The sequence below is a fragment of the Pararge aegeria genome, chromosome 24, assembly GCF_905163445.1.
Source record: "Pararge aegeria chromosome 24, ilParAegt1.1, whole genome shotgun sequence".
Classification (NCBI taxonomy): domain Eukaryota; kingdom Metazoa; phylum Arthropoda; class Insecta; order Lepidoptera; family Nymphalidae; genus Pararge; species Pararge aegeria.
The window spans coordinates 1,273,278-1,293,925 of record NC_053203.1 but is presented as its reverse complement, the minus strand read 5'-3'; the positions used below and the strand labels follow the sequence as shown (position 1 = coordinate 1,293,925).

The 20,648-nt window shown below is 37.1% G+C and overlaps 1 protein-coding gene across 1 annotated transcript in view; it reads right to left on the bottom strand.

Moving 5' to 3' along the window:
* The window catches only part of LOC120634674 (talin-1-like), a 73,314-nt gene extending 53,129 nt beyond the window's left edge, over positions 1 to 20,185 (bottom strand). Inside the window, exons 1-20 of the mRNA XM_039905428.1 lie at positions 20,169 to 20,185; positions 17,784 to 17,924; positions 14,583 to 14,732; positions 13,766 to 13,869; positions 12,664 to 12,802; positions 11,910 to 12,101; positions 11,537 to 11,618; positions 11,228 to 11,396; positions 10,056 to 10,228; positions 9,400 to 9,555; positions 8,309 to 8,394; positions 7,666 to 7,751; positions 6,175 to 6,274; positions 5,123 to 5,200; positions 4,248 to 4,366; positions 3,443 to 3,559; positions 2,814 to 2,936; positions 963 to 1,077; positions 736 to 813; positions 107 to 228 (exon numbers count right to left, since the gene is read on the bottom strand). Coding sequence (XP_039761362.1) covers positions 107 to 228; positions 736 to 813; positions 963 to 1,077; positions 2,814 to 2,936; positions 3,443 to 3,559; positions 4,248 to 4,366; positions 5,123 to 5,200; positions 6,175 to 6,274; positions 7,666 to 7,751; positions 8,309 to 8,394; positions 9,400 to 9,555; positions 10,056 to 10,228; positions 11,228 to 11,396; positions 11,537 to 11,618; positions 11,910 to 12,101; positions 12,664 to 12,802; positions 13,766 to 13,869; positions 14,583 to 14,732; positions 17,784 to 17,919 — 2,325 coding nt within the window. The 5' untranslated portion in view covers positions 17,920 to 17,924; positions 20,169 to 20,185. The remainder of the gene's footprint in view (positions 1 to 106; positions 229 to 735; positions 814 to 962; positions 1,078 to 2,813; positions 2,937 to 3,442; positions 3,560 to 4,247; positions 4,367 to 5,122; positions 5,201 to 6,174; positions 6,275 to 7,665; positions 7,752 to 8,308; positions 8,395 to 9,399; positions 9,556 to 10,055; positions 10,229 to 11,227; positions 11,397 to 11,536; positions 11,619 to 11,909; positions 12,102 to 12,663; positions 12,803 to 13,765; positions 13,870 to 14,582; positions 14,733 to 17,783; positions 17,925 to 20,168) is intronic.
* Positions 20,186 to 20,648: the final 463 nt, after the last annotated feature.

The window sequence follows — 20,648 nt, the reverse complement described above, 5'->3', positions numbered from 1 at the left end:
TTATCCTATATGGAAATACGTTGCCCAAATTCATGTTGACAAGACTTGCGTTGTCCATCAGATGAAGTAGTTTACAAAGAAGATACTCCGAAATGTACAACTTCACCTCAATATCAGCAGAACCAGTGAGTTTGCAGATAGATCCAGTACGATTTAAAAGATTTCCTATTTGTTCTCGTAGGGCCCTTCCGGAATTGCTGTCTCCAATACCAGTTAAAGGTTTCGAATCTGAAAGATATAGCATTATTATTATTGGTACTGTTGGACAAAGGACTTGGGTCCTGGTGATTACTTTTATATGGCTAAAGGATCAAGTAAATGTTTTACATGCGTTCCGAGTTAGGGGGTTAGCATTGCCAGTTAATTTACGATGCTGGTCCAGAACAGAATGGTGGACTCCACATACCTTTGAGAACATTATGTAGAATTCTCAGGCATGCAGGTTTCCTCACGATATTATCCTTCACCGTTGAAGCAAATGATATTTTAATTACTTAAAACGCACGTAACTTAGAAAAAAAGTGCGTGCTGGGATTCGAACTCAGCCCCCAAAAGTGAATTCGAGCTCCTACCCACTGGGCTATCACCGATTACACATTGGAAGCTCTATGCTAATCGATTATTAATAGATTATTCCATCCACTTGATCGAAACCATCGAATTGATCAAACCCATCCAACCGATCCAATCGATCAAATCCATTCAATTGATCAAATACCTTGTTATAATTCTTACCTTGAACAAACTCCGGCATAATTTCATTAATTGTTTTCATTGAATTAACTGCCATTTCATAGTCTATGTTCTTTGGATCTGCGAATATTTATAAAATGATTGTCAATATAACAATATATTATAGCAAATCAACCATTGCGAGATGGTAAGTTGGCTTTCCTGCGATTCCTTTTATTTGCCAATTTTGAAGTTTTTTTTTCTATAAAGCTTATTGAAACGGATATCACCTGCATGAGCATTCAGAAGTAGTGCGATAGCAGCATTCAATTTTCCCATTCGGTCAACCGCTTTGCTCTCCAGTTTTTTTAATTCATGATCGCTAAGAATAGGGCCTTTGTAAATCTGGAAAAAGAAGTTTGTGTGTGTGCAAGTCACACACGGTAGAAGTGAAACTTCTGAAAAGTCCCTGATTAAATAACTTATTGAAATAACTTTTTGACGTGCACGAAATTTTTAGACACGTTCCGTAGAACATTTTGCGATTTTTTTAATATTTTTTTGAAGTGAAAACTTCTTTAGCGGCGTTGAGCACTTTTTCTGTAATGGGTATAAAATCTTAAACTCGCGTCAGGACACGTGACCTGATCGAAAAAGCGTAAGACGGATTTGTCAAAACTACTATTGATGCGGTCTTTATTAGACATTTAAATAGGTTCGAATCAAAACTGTTCGTTTCTTACTTCAGCTACCATAAACCTATCGTATCAGTTTTAGAGATTGGCGATGATAGTTCTGGTAATGATGATGGTGAAAAAGTCGTTGAAATTATGGATGAAAGTTGATTTTTCGGAGAGATAAACTTTTTAATGTAAAATAATTGTAATAGTTTTAAAGTGTTAAATTTTTAATGTAATATAAATTGTCATGTTTGTGTACGATAGCGCAATAAATGAATATTGTATTCTACCACATAAATGATAGTACTTTTATACTGATAAAGCAATTGGTGCAAAATTATTCCCTAACCATTCCAAAATATCAAACATGCTCAACGTTAATTAATAATCAAGTTTTCACTTCTGCCGGCACTCCCGGAGTGCAACCCGTTTTTTTTTCCACCAGTATTCACGATACTTTTCAACTTTAGCTTTTGACATAATTTTAAAATTAATTTATCAAGGAGATGAAAATATTGACACAAACAAAAATTCATCAACAATCAACAAACTTATAATAAAACTTTCAAATACGCAGATGCAAACACATGCATTAAACATGGAGTCCCAGAAAGTCTAATGTGTTTTATCTCATTCTCTCGCCAGCCGAATCCTATACATTTATGTGTTTGTGACTTATTTTTTCGCGTCATCAAGTTTGACACAACGATTCTAAAGAAGTTTCACTTCAAAAATGTTACAAGATAATTATTTTGCTAAAAGGGTTTAAAAGTATTGATACATCCGCCACGCTTTTTAAACGATTAATATGTCATGTTAGTATCACTAGCACTAGTGATACTAACATTACATATAACTACTAGTGTCAGTAACTAGTGTCAGCCTCATTATCCACCCATCATCTGCCCACTACAAGTCACGGGTCTCCTCCCAGAATGAAAAGGGCTTAGGCTCTACCGAGCTGGCCAAGTGCGGATTAATAGACTTTACACACCTTTGAGAACGTTATGGAAAGCTCTTAGGCATTAAACGTAAGCTTATAGAAAAGTCCTATTATAGTATAAAGGACTACGTAATCGATAAAAAAGCTTGGGTGTAAATTATTGCTCTAATCAGGTTGCTTTTCTAATAATTAAAAATGACATTGTGAGATGGTGATAACAAAAAAACAAAAAACACCCGGCTAAGTTTGTTGTGGGCTTCTTCTTAGACCAGGACGCGTTTGGAACCCTCGTAGCTTTAGTTTTAAGTTTTCGAATGTGGTTATCACCATCATCTCACTACCGTGTAATTCTTATGTACGCATCAAAAGTGCCACCTATGGGCCTACTTGAATAAAGATATTTAAGATATTTTTGACTTTGACTTTGACATGTTGGTTTCCTGACGATGTTTTCCCTCAGCTTTAAAGCAGGTAATATTTTTAACTTCATTAATATAAAAAAACCTATAAAGCCTCACTTGATCCAATTCCTCTTTGGCTTCTTCCAATGCTTGCGAAGCGTTGTCAGCAGCGTTGATGAAGGAAGCCCGTCGAAGCGATGCTTCAGTCTTTTCATCTTGAATGAAGCTGTTACGCGAACGCTTGTGAAAAAAAATTTTTTTTTTAAATTCCACTAAATTTAATTATAAAAATATAATTCATAAATAATATAGATAACTACATTATTTATAAAAATATTCTTCAATCATCTCATAACTCAAACCACAAGCTACGCTTACTTTGGGGCTAGATGGGGATGTTTGTATTGTCGTAGTATATTTATTTTATTTATTATCACGATCGTATTTGGTCATAGAGGTTTGCCGATATTATTGTTAAAATTAACCATATTCTCTGCAAAAAGTAGGAGAATCGTATGGTGTTATTTATTATCTCTTCAATCTTTATACTCACCAATTAGATCTTCGGCAATGTACCCTCTAATACACGCCTATCGCGGAGTATAGCAAGTTAAGCTAAATTTTCATAATCTAAATACTTCTCAAAAAATTTAAACTTCTAATTAAAACTAGCTTATTTAACCTCTTTCATCTTTTAGATTACTTTATTATCTAAACCTTGCAGTAATTAATGCTGAATGTAATACCTTGAGTAGAGTACTACGTCTTTTTATCTTCGGGTCCAAAGAAAAGCACATCTGGGTAGAAACTTCTGCAGCCTTTCTAGCAGCATCTTGCGCGGTCATTAAGTTGTCGGGATTGCTCTGGTTTACCACAAAATGAAAGTATTTGGATAAATTTGATAATTTTTCTTGAGTAATTTACGTTTAAAAATCCAAAGTCTGTAGCAAATGCTTTGCATGAAGTTCGCCTTTCGTAATTTTGTACATTGTATTTTTTCTTGTGCAATAAAATTTACAAAAACAAAAGATTTCTTTAAAAATATTTCTTAAATTTTAAAATTATTTTGCTGTTCGAATGTGCATCATCATATCAACCTATTACCGGCCCAACACAGGGCACGGGTCTCCTCCCACAATGGGAAAGGCTTAAGGCCATAGTCTACCACGCTGGCCCAGTGCCGATTGATGGACCTCACACACCTATGGGAACATTATGTAGAAGTCTCAGGTTTCAAGCAAGTGATATTTAAATTACTTAAAGCGCTAGTAGCTAAGAAAAATGAGCAGTGCGTGCTTGGATTCGAACTGGGCCCCCGAAAGTGAAGCCGAAGTCCTTACCGCTGGGCCATCACTGCATCATTCTTTCAGCCTAATGCTATAATGCTATGTGTATTTACACTAGCCACCACTTGCCCAAACACAGTTTTGCAACAATGATGTTTTGTGGAAGAAATAAACATTTCTTTTTCTGGTAGTACTTACCCGGAGAGCTGTCACAAGTAACTCAACCACTTCTAAACTTGCTTAGGTATTCAGCTAAAGTACTTACAAGATCGCTTTTTTGCGTTGTAGCGGATAATAAGTTCATATAATTGCATAGCTCGTCTAGTTCTTCTAGAAGTTTCTGCGATGCATCACCATGTAAGTTCTTAGCAACTTCTTTGATACCTATTGAAAATATATTTAATTATTTCGAACCACTGGGAAAATATACTCAAATTGTTAACATAATGAATTTAGTATATAATGTACACAGTATTAAAGGGTTTTTTTAAATTCAAAAGGAGAATGCCGGAAAACGGTTTCGTTTGGTTCCTCATTTAAATTGGTATCAAAAATTAAGTTTTTATTTTAAAAAAAAAATCTCTTAAATCCCAAGCCTCGACAGTTAAAAAATCTTTTAGTGAAATACATTAGTGGTTCTAATATATTGTGAGTAGTACCATCAATAGGTAGGTATAATAATCGCACGTGTCAAAAATAACCTTAATTAAATGAAGTACGCGAAGTACTTCATTTGCATGTAACTCTGAAATCCGGCGAACTAAGTAGAGTTTTAATGTTTTTAGTAATGTATTGTTATTAAACCCTTCAAAATTAGATAAATTCCAAGAAGGCAACTGATAAGTACTATGTGAAACCAAATCCCATACTACATCCCGCATTCTCCTTTCTTTATTAATAAACCAACGAAAAATATATTTTTCTAGGGAAAAAATAATTACAAACTAAAATTAATATTTACAATAAATATAAGCCGTCTAACTATCACTTATGGGCATGGTACCCAAAATGCTGGCGCTATTGCCCCTTTGAATTGCTAGACTTAGCCGTTGGGCTAAAAAGTGCCAGCTCTTGGGTCACCAGACGAAAGAACCCATTTTGGGACACGATGTTTTACCGTAATTAGTTTGCAATTTCTACCTTTTTGTATAACAGGTATGGCGTCATCCATATTATTTGTGATTTTCCTTACTTGCTGAATATTATCCATTGTAGGGTCTGCAATAAACAGTAAACTATAAATAATTTAGTCTCATCTTATTATTTTAAGCAAATAAGCTTAAAAAGCTTATTTTATCATCATAATCATCAACCCTTTTCCGGCCCACTATTTCCACACACAGGGTACGGGTCTTAGACGGGTTAAGGCTGTAGTCCATCACGCTGGCCCAGTGCGGATAGGTAGACTTCAAACGACTTTGAGAACGTTATGGAGAACTCTCAGGCATGCAGGATTCCTGCTTCACAGTTAAAGCATGTTAAATTGAATTGCTTAAATTGAAAACGCACATAACTCCGAAAAGTCAGTTGTGCATGCCGGGCTCGAACTCGGATCCCCGAAAGGAAAGCCGAAACCTTACCCACTATGCTATCAAAGCTTATTTTATGCTCTGTATAAGCATAGATTTTAAAATAAGATTTTCGTGGTTAATCAACATTTCTTAAATATAGTTCAACGGGTATATCCCATAATATTCTAGGATTTGTCAACATTTCAACCCAGTTGAACTAACTGGACATCTGGTTACTACGTTGAAATATCGACAAATCCCATAATTTTATCGTGGAATGTACCCGTTGAACTATATTTAAGAAGAAGAAGTAATACTTTATTGCACACAAACATCAAAATATACATAAAATATATAATAAGCAAAAGAACAAGAATTGTAGGCATGCAAAGGCGGCCTTATTGCTGCAGGCAATCTCTTACAGGCAACCTCTCGCAGAAGGAAAAGCTGCAAGAGAGCAGGATAGTGCAATTATATATACATATATATTCGAAAATAAATAGACATACATAAACATAGATATAAAATAAATATATATATATAAATACATATATATATTTATATAATTATATAATGAAAGAAGAAGAATACAAATAATACACTACGAAATTATTAAACCATGTTTGTTTTTATGACAGAAAAGCTAATGCCAATGAAGCACAGATATGGAAATATAATTACTTGATAACAGGACCACGGTCTTAACGCATTCGGAATTAAGGTGGTTAAGCCGTTTCCCAAAGTCCTGAGTGATATTGCCACGCATGCAAATTTCTCCTTGCTGAAACATAACACTTGCTAAGATTTCTTCTTATTGCAACTCTTGCGATCGGAGGAGAATTGCATTTTAAAAACGGGAAGTCTCTAAAACTAACATTTCTTGATTATAACACAATTGGCCGCTGATAAGTTTTCTAAAATATCTGCATCAATCTTGATGAAATTTAGCGCAGAGATAGCCGCTTGCATCGTGGAGGCCGATATAGGTATCTTTTTATCCAGGAAAAGCATCCGGGGATCGTTGTCAGGGTAATTATATATGAAATATTTTATACCTATACAACGTGTTACCGAATTACGAAATACCATAAAAGGTTGCATAACATGTATATTTCATAAGAAATCATTCTGTAAAAATTTTTAAAACAAAAGTAGCTCATTTATTTTTTCATATAAACGAATTCAAAACATTCTAAGTGTTCACTTATGACAATCCTTTTAAGATAAAAGACCGACACGTGCATAGAACCTACGCTACGATTTTAATTTTGCATGTGACGCTGGCATTGCAATAGCATATGCTGTTAGCATTGCATAGCATTCGCTGTATCTGACATCTTTCAATAAATACAGTGCCAGTGGTCTAATCAAAAACCATGAACCATGAGGGTTTCGGGTTCACAGGTGAGTCTCAGAGGCAGTACATAACGTACCTCTAAAGCACGTTGTATGTATATACTTAACAGCAAGCCGATCTTGAAAAAATTTGCTCAACTTTCTGAGATAACTAGCACCATTCAGAAATTATAGCATACTTTTAAGCCCAGGAGAATAAACCGCTACGGGATTTTTAAAAGTTTTTTTTTATTTTATTAACGATGGGCCAGCGCTTGACGACAATCATGCCCAATAGACAGCAATGAGGTCTAGGCACGCTTGCCTAGAAAATGCCTATTCACTCTAGCCTTGAAGGTACTTAAATTATACGTGGCAGGAAACACAGTTCCCGGGAGGGCGTTCCACATCTTAGCGGTACGTATCAGAAACGTGGATAAAAAACGTTTCGTGCGTGTTGATGGAATATCAACCACATAAGGATGCCGCCGCTCACGGTGTCTCGCTGTTCTGTGGTAGAACGGGGAATAAGGAACAAGCTTGTGAAGTTCCTGAGCACACTCACCGAAGTATATCTGGTAAAAAACCGATAAACGGGCAACATTGCGTCAGTGCTGGAGACTATATAGTTTCGCCTGTGTTAACGATTTGTCACTTATAATTAATTAAAAACGCCGACCAAGTCTCAGACGCACAATGATATTTCCCGAATTGGCTGATTAGCGAAGTTTTCTTAGTTAATCATAAAGAATTTTATAGTTACAAAACTATGTACAATGCAGTGCAAAAACCGATTGCGGATAACATCTGATAGGTAGTTTATCATAAATTTCTTACCATTGGTTGTTGGCTCTTGTTACCTCTAATACTTGTTATTATTTGCTGTACTGTCACGATTTGCGTTCCTTGTTGTGACATTTGACCTAAAAAAAAACAAACATAATATCCATAAAAGTTAACCCAAACACTATCAACGTATTTTAATCCTAAAAATTATAAAAAATAAATGTGTCATCTCTTATTTCAAACGTGTCTCATTGTAATATGGACCTTTGAAAAAGTAGATCGAAACTGCAACGTTTCCTACTAGATGACGCTACAGTCGCTATAAGTGAAAGCGATGTGAAAGGCATATACTAATTTCGGCATCGACGGTAGGAGAGCCGTAGCTGAATTGAATAAAGCGCTCAGGCCGCGATTGCCAGAGAGTCGCAGGTGCAACTCCTGTCGGTTCCGAAAAATTTTTATATGCATTTTAAATTTATAAAATTGATAATTCCTCCAAGTGTAGGTAAAAACACTAATAAAAATAAAAAAAATATTTAAATCCTCATTATCAATAGCAGTAGTGGTGTTTGCGTGTGTGTATTGTGTGGGTGGGTGTGTGTTTGTGTCTCGGATGTTAGTTTTATTTATGTTAAGCTATAAATTCTACAGTACTAATTTATTATGTAATACGGTCTTCCAGCATAAACATTACCTTGATTTACAGACAAAATTTGACTCGGTCCTACGAGAGAGTGTTCGACTAACTTTGATGGTCCCACCGTCTGAACCACAGTGGCTCTGAAACAAAAAGCAAATATCCAAGGTCTTTTAAGGTTTTAAATTATATACTAGCTGTTGACTGTGACTTCATCCACGTTTCTGCATAGTTTTATGTGAAGCCTTGCATAGGTAACAAAGACATTTTTTTTTATATCCCCGTGAAACGTTATCGGGGTTTTTTTACTGCATCCGGATCCTATATCCATCATCAAAGCGGTGATATCGCATTGAGCAGGAGCTCTGCCTCACTTTCGGGGGGCCGAGTTTGAGTGCACGCAGCACGCACCTCAAACTTTTTTAAGTAAAGTGAGTATTAAGTAATTCAAATATCACTTGCTTTAACGGTGAAGGAAAACATCGTGAGGAATCTGCATGCCTGAGAGTTCGACATAATTTTCTCAAAGGTGTGTGGAGTCCAACAATCCGGGCCAGTGTGGACTACGGCCTTAACACCTTCTCACTATGGGAGTAGACCGTGCTCTGTAGAGGGCCAGTAATGGGATCGCATAAACGATGATCGGGGGATTGTGAACTCGATTGTAATGTCATCAATCTATTATCTATAAGACTTTTATTATAATTAAAGTTACTGGATGATTCATGTACATAAAATATTTTTTCATGATATATTTTTTCATGAAATGTAATGTCCCCAACCTGAGGCGCAGGTGTTAAGCCTCATGTACCTATCACACGCAACCACGCCGTTTAGACCGAAACATAGCATTGCAAAAATAAGCATAGTGCTAGGACTTCCTCGAACGTCTGTCTGCCATGTCATCTGTCACAAAAAGCATATAACGCGGAAACGTTATTTAACCAGCGCAATCGATACTTGGTGCTGCTACTAGGCAACTATCACGGGACGGTCATTTACGATCGGCAATGTTAACGTGATTGACGGTTTCAATTAGTAGCTTTATCATGCTCCACGACCAAGAATGGCAGAAGAGCAAGAAAATCGTATTGTGTGCTGCGAACTGCAGTTTAAGGGTTTAAAACAAAAATAATATTATACTGTACTTTGATGATTCCACCATGTCTTCGCACATGGCCTCTCCAACCACGTGGGTGGTGTTAAAAGGCGCTGCCAGCTTCTTGCGAATAATGTCGATGTAACCCTCCAGGATGTCTTTGATGCGTGTCGCATCGTTGGTTTTCACTATGTAGCTCTTATCACTGAAACAATAATATTCTTAATGACAGGGTTACTTGGAACCAGGCTGCTCCGCTCTCATCTGCCGCAAGATAGAAAAATGATTGCAAAATATTGACGTTGGAAAAGAGAAACTGCTGAGTTTCTTGCCAGCTTCGTTTCGGTATGATCTGTCTTGCAAACCGGCGGTAGAGTCACAAACAGACAGACTTAACGTTTCAAAAGTGTGCTGTAATTCGTTGGGTTTAACGCATTGTTTACACGTATGCATTGCTAGATCCAGTCTTCTTCTGGTGGCGGCTTTGGCCGTGGCTAGTTACCACCCTACCGACGAAGACGTGCCGCTAAGCGATTTAGTATTTTGGTTCGATGTCGCGTAGAAACCTAATTAGGGGTCAATCTCCCTAACAGGTTAGCCCGCTAGCATCTTAGACTGCATCATCACTTACCACCAGGTGTGGTATCAGGTAAGAGCTAACTTGTAGTGGAATTGAAATAAGCGATTTGCGTGTCTGTAACTAACCTATAATCACCAAAATTCAAGGTAAAAGATTCGTTTCCAGCTGTGTAGCTCTTCACTTGGGTAAGTTGCCAGGTCTGCAGAATCTCCTTCGTTTCTTCGTTGAGCCGCAGAATGGACTCCGAGTTGATCCCCAGCAGGCGAGGCACTAGCTTCTTCTTGCCTTTTTGTTGTTCCTTGGTAAGAAAAAATACATAATACTCATAAAAAAAGACAATACACACAACCCATTCAGCCCCAAAGTAACCGTAGCTTGTGTTATGGGTATTAAGATGACTGATGACTATTAAACGAATACTATAGTACAATATAGTATAAATACATATAATATACAAATAAACACTAAGACTCAAAAACATTTGTGTTCATCACACAAACAGTTTTCCAGTTGAGCGAATCGAACCTACATCCCCGGACTCAGAGAGCAGCGTGACTGCCCATTGCGCCAATCGGATAAATAAAACTAACAATGATTGCTTGACACAGCTGAGGCCAATTTTTTGAAAAGTTAAGCTTGTAAGGCTTGGATTCAAAATTTTTTACACGAGAGTAAATCTCATACTCTTGACGTACATTTTGCGCCGCTAAAACCGTTTGAGTTTATTGGTATAAAATAACTGCCATATTAGAGTGAGTGTGTAGTAGTATGTTATGTATATGCAGTAGTATGCTAGTGTAACATCTCTTACCACCACGTGGGATTACAGTTAATAGCTAACATGTAGTGTTTAAAAAAATATAGCACGGACTTCTGCAAATAATGCGTTTAAAATAAGTCAACAGTGTCGCCCGAAAGGTCTAAGAATGGTTGCAGTATGGAGTACTTTACTTGCGCGCCGGTACTCCCAATGAGTATACAAAAAACCACTATGTACGCCTGCGCGGCTAGCATAGGCAAAAAATAAAACTTTGGTTCCCCGATGATATCCCATGGCAAGGGTAAAAAGTAAAAACCGTGTCAATCTGGGTACCTTTTATTACTAAACGTCCCTATATTATTTGGATATCAACCTGTCCAATGATCGAAGATTTGATAAAATTTTGGGATAAGATAAAATTTTATCGTTTCCCTGGGGAGATAAACGTATCCTGTCCATATAAACAGGACAGCTCATATGCGCAGGAGACATGTTTGCTTTGGCTTGCTGCCAATATATACAAAAAACTGTACGCACCTTTACCAAGAAGAACGTGACGCCATAGGTTGGCAACTCTCTCGCGGTCTTCGTGTACAGATTCTTGGCGTCAATTTCGCTCAGGCCGGTGTACTTCTGATGTATCTTGATTATTTTCTTCTCGATACCCCACGAACTCGCGTATTGCTCTGGCACGAACTCCTTCAAGCTGTAATTTACAATCATAGTTTTTTTTTAGTAAACTTAATCATACTTTTTTTTTACTAAACGTTTGCTGCCATTACGTAAAACAACTCGCTTATAAACATAATCATGGCAGGTTAATTATTCTTATTCATTTTAACTTACTTCTCAATGAATCCTGGTTTGTGTTTTTTCTCCTGGAAGTCTCCAAACTGAATCTGGCATTGTATTCCGGCAAACTCGGCCGCTGAAATAGTAATGGTGAATTTTGAGATAGAGAGAGTGTTTAATTGCTAGAACCACTCAGCACTCCTTAATGATAGGGGATAACCCTAAAGCTTACAGCGAAAAACTTTTATTCTATCTACCATTTCTATATAGTACTTAATCATCGGTATTTCTTGGTTAAGCAACTACAGTGCTTTTTAATATTAGTGCCACTGCTTCGTTTATTCACGCCCCTAATCAGAAGGTGTAAAAATAAATAATAAAAATAATAGTTGTCTTAAGTGTAGTAAAAATAAATAGTAAAAAGTACCTCTCTCTTCAGTCACAACCTGTCTTCCTTCCAGGATAGCTTCCCTAGTCTGTACGTACAGCAGGTTCAACTGCACGGGGTCCCTTGACCCGACATTTCCATCGCTGTAGTAGAGGCGTCGCTTGAATAGCAAGGTCTCTTTGGGGTCTACATTCAGCTCGCGGAGGGTTTTGCGCTGGTCTAACCATTCCACTATAATAAAAGAAATAATGATGAGGTTAGAGGAACAAAAAGGGGGCGCGTTTTAATGAATGTGTTGCCAAAAAAGAATTTTCTTCTCCTTTTTTTACTAGTGTTAAATGTAAGCATTGGCCACGAGGCCTGAGGCATCGAGATATGCTCTATTAAAAGTATAAAATTAAAATTATAAAACACTTAGGAATAGAATGTATATGGGCTAATAGGACCACACTTCACAGGCCTATGCCACATGATAACAGCTAATCCGTGCGATTCGTTTTATATCGACTGTCTACCTAGTGTCGGATCACCCAACATTGCGCTTTCAAATGCGGGGTCGCTTCAGCACCTAGGGACCCCATTAGTCCAATACGTGCTCTCCTTTTGCCACTTTAGTGTCGCAACTCGTCTAGTTATTTAGGTGTCTTCGGTTCTTCTATGGATATCACCATTTCTGATTTTGTCACGTTAAGCAAACCGAGCATACCTTTCTCCATTGTCCACTGAGAGTTTCTGAGCCTTCTTGCCTTAACCTTAGCTCATACCAAAACTTAAAGAAAACAATTATACTTACCATTGTCATCTGTTTTCAGCTTCTTGCTCAGATGTTGAAGGAGAGCATCCTTTTTCTTTTGTATATCCTTTCTTTTCAAAGTCAGTGTGCCAGTCATAGGTTTTGTAGTTTCTGATACGGCTTCTGATTCTTCGCGGCACTAAAATTTGTCAAACATCCAATTAAACGGTACTAGTATCTTGCCCGTTGTTTATTGTTATATGTAAAAGCAATAATTGGCATGCACCAAGATAAACTAGACGATTTATAATATTCTTATTGTATTTTTAGAAATAGTAAAGCTTTTGAGACGAGCCTATCGAGCTTTGTTCGGGAATGTTCTGTCATCATGCTTATTTCTGCTACTAAGCAGCATTGCTGTGTTCCTGTCTGAAGGGTGGGGTTGCTTGTGTAAACACCGGCACATAAAGCTTAGCACCTACGCCTTAGGTTAATGGACAAAGGCAGCCTACTGTAGGATGTGAACTTTGCTTGCCCGGCTAAGTGTTGCTATGTTTACAGGTGATGGTTTACCACTTTCCATCAGGTTGGCCATCTACTTGAACCATTAATTATTACTAAATTGCTACTGACCTAGCATCCTTTAACTTTATTTAATATAAGCGTATCAATCTCCCACTGCTGAAAGCAATCCTTCTCTCGGAATCATAAATAGAAAATCTATTGAAGTTTTGAGTTTTCAGACTGAGGGAAAACTGTCGGTCATAGCTCTTATAGCTTAAAGTGGTGTACCATGTTGCCCCACTTCCTAACTTTAACTAAATAAAAGCTGTTACTATATTCAAGCTAATGAAACAAATAAATATACTACGACAATACACACATCGCCATCTAGCCCCAAGTTAGCGTAGCTTGGGTTATGGATACTAAGATGACTGATAAATATTTTAATGAATAATATTCATAAATACTTATAATGTACAGATAAACACCTAGACACTGAATAGCATTAACATCATCACACAAACATTATCCAGTTGTGGGAATCGAATCCACGGTCTTGGGCTCAGAAAGCCGGGTTGCTGCCCACTACATTATCTGATTCCCAATTAGGGTATCATTACTAGTTAGTTAGTTAGTTAGTATATTAAATATTATTTACCAGACTATACTCTTCGTGGTTTGCGGTTCCAATTTTTTCGCATATCACAACCATTAATTCCTCGATTTTCTGCGATTCATCTACTTGTAGTGTCTTGACAGCACCTGACAGAAATCAATAATGGAGATATATGTAAACCTTATGAACTCATCACTTCTTCGGTCGTCCGTTGCAGGACGTTTTTATCGTATTATTGAGGGTGAGGGAATAAGATGCGATCAATTGATCGTTCTGGCAAACAACGACCCAAGTCCGATGATTCTCTGGATGCTAATAGATATTCATGTTGTATCTCACTTCGCGGCCGGATGCTGTGCAATTTTGCATGCTGCCTTCGGATATGATTCGTAAATTTATTTAACCAAAAAAATACAAAATTACCATAGGCTACTCTTAGAAGGTACATACAAAATTAAAATAAAGGAAAATAAAGGAAGGTAAATACAATTTTCGATCGATTAATCGGTGTAGAGTTAGATTCTAAAGGCGAATGCCGCAAGGGAATTAAGTGAGTATTTAAATAATAAAAATGGTACTGATTGGAACGATTTTCTCTCCCAGCAATAGTTAAGGGTTGAGAAACTTGGACAAATACTTCAACAAAACTAAAATATGTGAGTCTATTTAGAAGTCGGTGGTACATGCTGGAGAGTATCAACCTCGTCTGCTCTAGCTGCTGATGGAGAAATTGGCTCGGCTCAGGCGAGCAAAAGATGACGGTATAGACCTCTAAGACTCATAATTCATTGCAAGTTATGTAATTAAGTAAGATCTTAGTCCAATCTATTGAAACCTTTAAGAAGATATCCTTACGTACCATCCAGCATCCGCACTTTAAGGTTCCGCAACTTGGGCAGATAGAAGAGAGAGTCTCCGTCTCGCAGCATGTAGTACTCCAGGGTCTTGTTCTCAAGCAGCCACACCCCGGAAGAGTCATTTTCCACCGATGTTAAGAAGAAGCCATATTCTGTCGAAGTTAAATCATATGTACCAACCAAATATACTTAAATATATTAGTAGTAGTAGAGCTTCTTGTTTTGTTGAAGATTTCCTAGAAGAAAGAGTTAGTTAAAAAAAATATGTATATACTAGCTATTGCCCGCGACTTCGTCTGCGTTTGATTTTGTTTTTTGATGTGGCATTCAATTTAGATGTAGTTCTAAAACATTTAAAATATTCAGTATCGCTAAGCCTTCTGTTCGGAGGAGTTCTGTCCTCTATCTCCAACCGCATTCATCAGATCTACACATAGTTTGGGTAAAATTAATTACATATTACAACCTCTATAGTACAAAAATAATTACTTAAATCGGTCATAATTTGTCGGAGTTATGGTGTAAAATCGTCAAACACTTTCATCTCCTCTCCCAAAGGAACCGAGCTTAATGTCGGGATAAAAAGTATCCTATATTACTTCTTACACTTCCGAGAATATGTGTACAAAGTTTCATGAGGATCGGTTAAGTAGTTTTTGCGTGAAAGTGTAACAAACTACTATTTTATAATTTAAGCAATTAAAATAACACTTCCTTCACCGATTAAGAAAAACATCGAGAGAAAAACTGCATGCCATAATTTTCTCAAAGGTGTTTGGAGTCCACCAAACCGCATTGATGGGTCAGCGTGGTGGAATACGGCCTGATCCCTTGTCATTGTGGGAAGAGACCTGTGAACTGTACCAGTAATAGGTTGATACGATGATGATGAAAAGATTACTTGCTTCAACAGTGAAGGAAAACTTCGTGAGGAAATCTGCATGCCTGAGCGTTCTCCGCAGTGCTCTCAAAGGCAGGTCTAGGCAGTGTTTAGTCCAACTCCAACTCTAAGTCCACTATGGCTTTAATCTTTCTCATTACGAGTGGAGACCTGTGACTTGTAGTGAGTCGGTAATAGGTAGTAGGTAATAGGTTGATAACGAAGATGATGAGTTCAATACAATGAGGTTCATACGAAGAGGTCCGAGGAAACTGTCTAGACAAAGCGACACTGAAATCTTTAAACAAGAGAATATTTTCAGTTCTAAAACAAGTGCTATCCTGTTCTGAAAATAATATACCTAGTATGGCACGTATTGGACCATTACACTACCGGCTTGCATCACTAGTTGTTTAAAAGGTATTTTTGGTGCCCATTACACTACCACCAGATAGTGTTGTACCATTTGAACTAAAATACAAACTAGCAGCAATTTAAAAGGGTAAAATAGGGCCCATTGGCTGGCTGGCTGGGCTGTCGATGCACAGTGTGTATAAAAAGAATGGCAAATTTAAATTTAGGATTTTAATTTAAGTGCGTAGATAAAGATTGTTTTACCTTATAACTATGATACAGTGTCGTAATAAATAAATTTATATGTTACATATAAATTTATTTACAGGAAAATGTATTAGTATTTTAGAAGCCAGTATAACTGAAATTTTAAGGAAACTTTAATAAGGTAAAATAAATTAACACCAAAAATAATAAATATGAAATTTACTGAGATCAGGAAAAAAACTAAAAAAGACGCTTGATATACAAAATCAAACTAATTAAAACAAAATCTTCTACCTGTTAATTTAGATTATTTATTTAAAGAGTTTTTTTTTAGTTTGCAAATGTAAACTATAATTTTTATTAGAGCAAAAATAATCGGTAACCCATTTTCCAATTTGTTAACAAGGTAAAGCTAATAAAAATTAAAAATGCCCTACTACGTATTTTCTTAGTCTCGTTTTTGCGTCACGTTGTGTAGGTACCACCCGTTTTACTTGTATCAGTAATCAGTAAAGTGATTGTTTAACGTTGTTCATACTCGTAGTAATAAAGGTAAGGATAATTTAAACAATTATTGTTAGTATAGTCGGCATAACATTAGTTATTCGTCATGGATTGTTATTGACAAATTCGTATCGTGTTATTGTACATTCCATTCACACACACTGTAAAGTACATTTAATAAAACTCCTGAGGTTATTATAATGCATTAATTTGTTTTTCCAAATGTTTATTTAGCATATATTATCAAAATTAAGCTTAATTTGCTATAACCTGCGAAAAGCAGGAGAATCTGTGTAGTGTAATTTATAATTTCTTCAATCCGTATACTCCACACCAAACAGATCTTCGGCAATATACCCTCTACGCACGTTTCGCTCCGAAACCGGAGCATCCTCAGGAGATGTAATAATGTTAATCTATAACAATTATTCATTGTAAAGTCAGCATCTACACCACACAGATTCTCATGCTTTTCGCGGATTATAGCAAATTAAGCTTAATTTTGATAATATATCATGGATTTCCGCAAAGTAACGCCTGCTTCTATCCAATGTTTATTTAGCTTCTATTAATGAGAAGGGCTTAGGTGGTACGCTGGCTTAGTGCGGATTAGTAGACTTTGCACGCCTTTGAGATATGAACAGATAACCAAGGCATGCCATTTTCCTCCCAATGTTTTCCTGCGCAAATCGTTCAAGCCAAAAGTGTTTAAAAGACACATAACTCTGAAAAGTTAGAGGTCCGTGCCGGAGATCGAACTCTGTAGGTACCTCTGCAGAGCAGGAGGCAGGCAGGAGACAAAAATTATAACCCCCGATTATATCTCCTGACAGCGGATATAATAAGCGTAACCATCTTCTTTAGCACGGAAACATATAATAAGAGAAGTGGATCCCTGTTACACACATATTATTTGGATATTATTTACACTTGTACGCTAGTTCTCTGAGAGTTGATAAAGCTGTGGGAGAAGATGCAATTTTATCCTTACGCCTAGCCGTGGAGGGGATATAATTAACGTGTCCATCTTCTTAAGCACGGAAACATGGAATAGGAGAAGTTTTTCCCCGTTTATTATTACACATACATTATTTGGATATTATTTCCATTTGTGCGCCTGCTCTGAGAATTGATAAAGTTGTGGGAGAAGATAAATTTTTATCATTTCCCTGGGGAGATAATTGTCTCCTGCCCATGCTTCGTACGTGCTTATATGTTCCAATGCGTTTTTATACAAGTAAAAGTAAAAAAGATTTACCTTTAGCAGGGTCTAAGGTAAGTATCTTGTCGCGGACAATTCTGTGTGCTTCCTGGATCTTGGTGGTGGTGTCGAACATCAGGGTTCTGGTGACAGCTCCCTCGTCAAGCACTATCTTCAGCGATAGTGGCGCCATGGTGGCTGTGCAGAGAAACTATTATGTTAGCATGTTTGACTGCACACTACGAGGTCCCCGAGTCGGGCCAATAATTAGTATTGGGTTTGGAGATTGAACATGTCTCCTCCGACGGCCCTGCACCTAATCTTTTTCGGTTCATGTCGGAGCTGCTTTCCCAGCGGACTACCGGACTGAGTGAATGGAGTTTTTTTTTTATTTAATTTTATTTTCAGTAACAACTACTACAGTATGATAAATAACAAACATTCCGTCAAACTGAAGAACAGTTTGTTGAAGGGGACGGAAGTGCACCTGTGTTAGCAAAATCTCTCTGGATATTGGTCGCCGTGACTGTAATCCGTCAAGTCTGGTTTGTACTACAGAGATTGAAGGCTGGATGCTGAGCGCGGTTAAGGTCATTTAATATACCAAACAATTTTTTTTTTTTAAATAAACTTGCTCAAACCGAAGGATCATTGTGTGGTATTAAATAGTCTTTATCGTATGGCTATCATTTAAAAAAAAAATATTATTTCAATTTGACTGTTAGTTCAAGAATACTTCAATTTTATTATTAATCACCCAGCGGGCGATAGAGAGAGCTAAGCTCGGAGTATCTCTACGTGATCAAATCAGAAATGAGGAGATCCGTAGAAGAATCAGAGTTACCAACATACTCGTAACTCTCATAATTATCTATGTAATTGAGTATTATTTAAGTTTATAATAGCATAAATATATATCATATATATCTAATATAGTATATATAAATTTATATCGGTATTTGTGTAGTTAATTTTTAAATGTAGTATGTATATGTTCATGTAAGTTTATTTTATTTTTTTGTAACATACTTTATGCACCATCCACTTTCCACTTTTTTATCGGCTTCATACGCTCAGGTTGCCTTTAAAAAATCACTCTTAGTGATAAGTCCGCCTTTGCACCCAAGCACTAAGTACTATTACTGTTTTCTTTGTATTTTTCCTATTGTGTTGTGTCGCAATAAAGTTTTTCTATTCTATTCTATTCTATAACTCAACGAGTCGCGAAGCTGAACTGGCAATGGGCGGACACATAGCTCGGAGGAACGATGGACGTTGGGGTCCCAAGGTGCTGGAATGGCAGCCTCGCACTGGTAAGAGTAGCGTTGGTCGACCCCCAACGAGGTGGACAGACGACATCAAGCACCTCGCAGGGAGCCGCTGCAAATCTCTCTGGACCCAATCGACACAAAACCGTGGAACTTGGAAACGACCTATGTCCAGCAGTGGACATCTATCGGTTGACATGATGATGATCATCAATAGATGGTAGGATAGGATGGTTTGCTATCACCACGATGGACGGACGGGTTGTTGATCGTAATAGAACGTAGTAATAGTACGGAGGGTTTTTCTGCCCGTTCTGGTTACAATCCCTAAGTCGCCTCGTACGACATCCATGGGAAAAGACGGCACGTATTAAAAGTGCATCTATGCTAAAAGAAATAAGATTTTTTTCGATAAGGAGGGAGGATTTGTTTTTTCCCCGTTAGGTTCCAGAACGAATGAACCGATTTTAACCATTTATATACCAATAGAAAGCTGAATTATATCGAAGTAACAAAGGCTTATATTTGTTTCAAATAATGAGAGATCCTTAATCATTTTGCAATCATGTAAAAATGTTGTCCTTAGCATTCATTATATTTTGCTTAATGGTGGTGGACTTTTAATGATTATACATAAAAGTTATGTACTATATGATTTAAACACACGATAACGTACAGAAAAATCCCCGGGAAAACTGACTGTTCCCGCGCGAATTTTTATAAAATCGCAATTAACAGTTTGTTTTATGTAAAAAATAAAGTTTAGTTTGCTCAGCGAAAAGCAGGAGGAAAATCTGTATGGTGTAATTCATAATTTTATAAATCCTTATACTCCACACCAAATAGATCTTCGGCAATGTTCCCTCTACGCACGTTTCGCTCCGATACCGGAGCATCCTCATCATATGTGGACTTTACAATTCATAATTGTTAAGTGAAAAATTCGATTCGATTTTCGAATGGACACTTGCCTATAACCACTTGAGGGGTTTCAAGGTTAGGTTATGTTTCGTCACAGGGGGGGTTGAAAAAATTCGCCAAATGCAGCCTTTTGTACCCCACCTCATCTCTGTAATATATCATGGAACTCCGCAAGGTAACGCCCGCTTCTATTCAATATTTAAAGAAAATTTAACACTTCTATAATAATTGAAATATATTTAAATAAGTTTACCTTTAAATACCCAGCCAGTCCACTAAACCACCTTATAGTTAAAGCAAAACTGACCATAATATTATTATCCTGTTCGTCGGCAGTACAGTAATAAGTCGTGAATCATCGACTGCGGTTAGATAGCAAGCTTATCTGCGCGCGCGAGGTGCCTAACCGTACCGAGGTTAATGATTTAAACTTATTGCTTAGTCGTTTTTTATCATTGAAAGGAGTTTGCTTGACTTCGATATGCAAACTTATAAGGAGTCAGAGATACCAATGTGAGATGGTGATAACAAAAATAACATCCGGCCATTTGTTGTGGGCTGCTTCTCAGTGGCGTGCATAGAGGGTATGCACAGGGTATGCAGATGATATAAAATGAAGAAAATCTCCAGTACGAGTTATAAATACTCAAGGGTAGGCTTTTGATAACTCTTACAATGCCTATCCTTAAGTTTTTTGTAACTTTTAATAAAGGTTTTCTTCATTTTATATCAT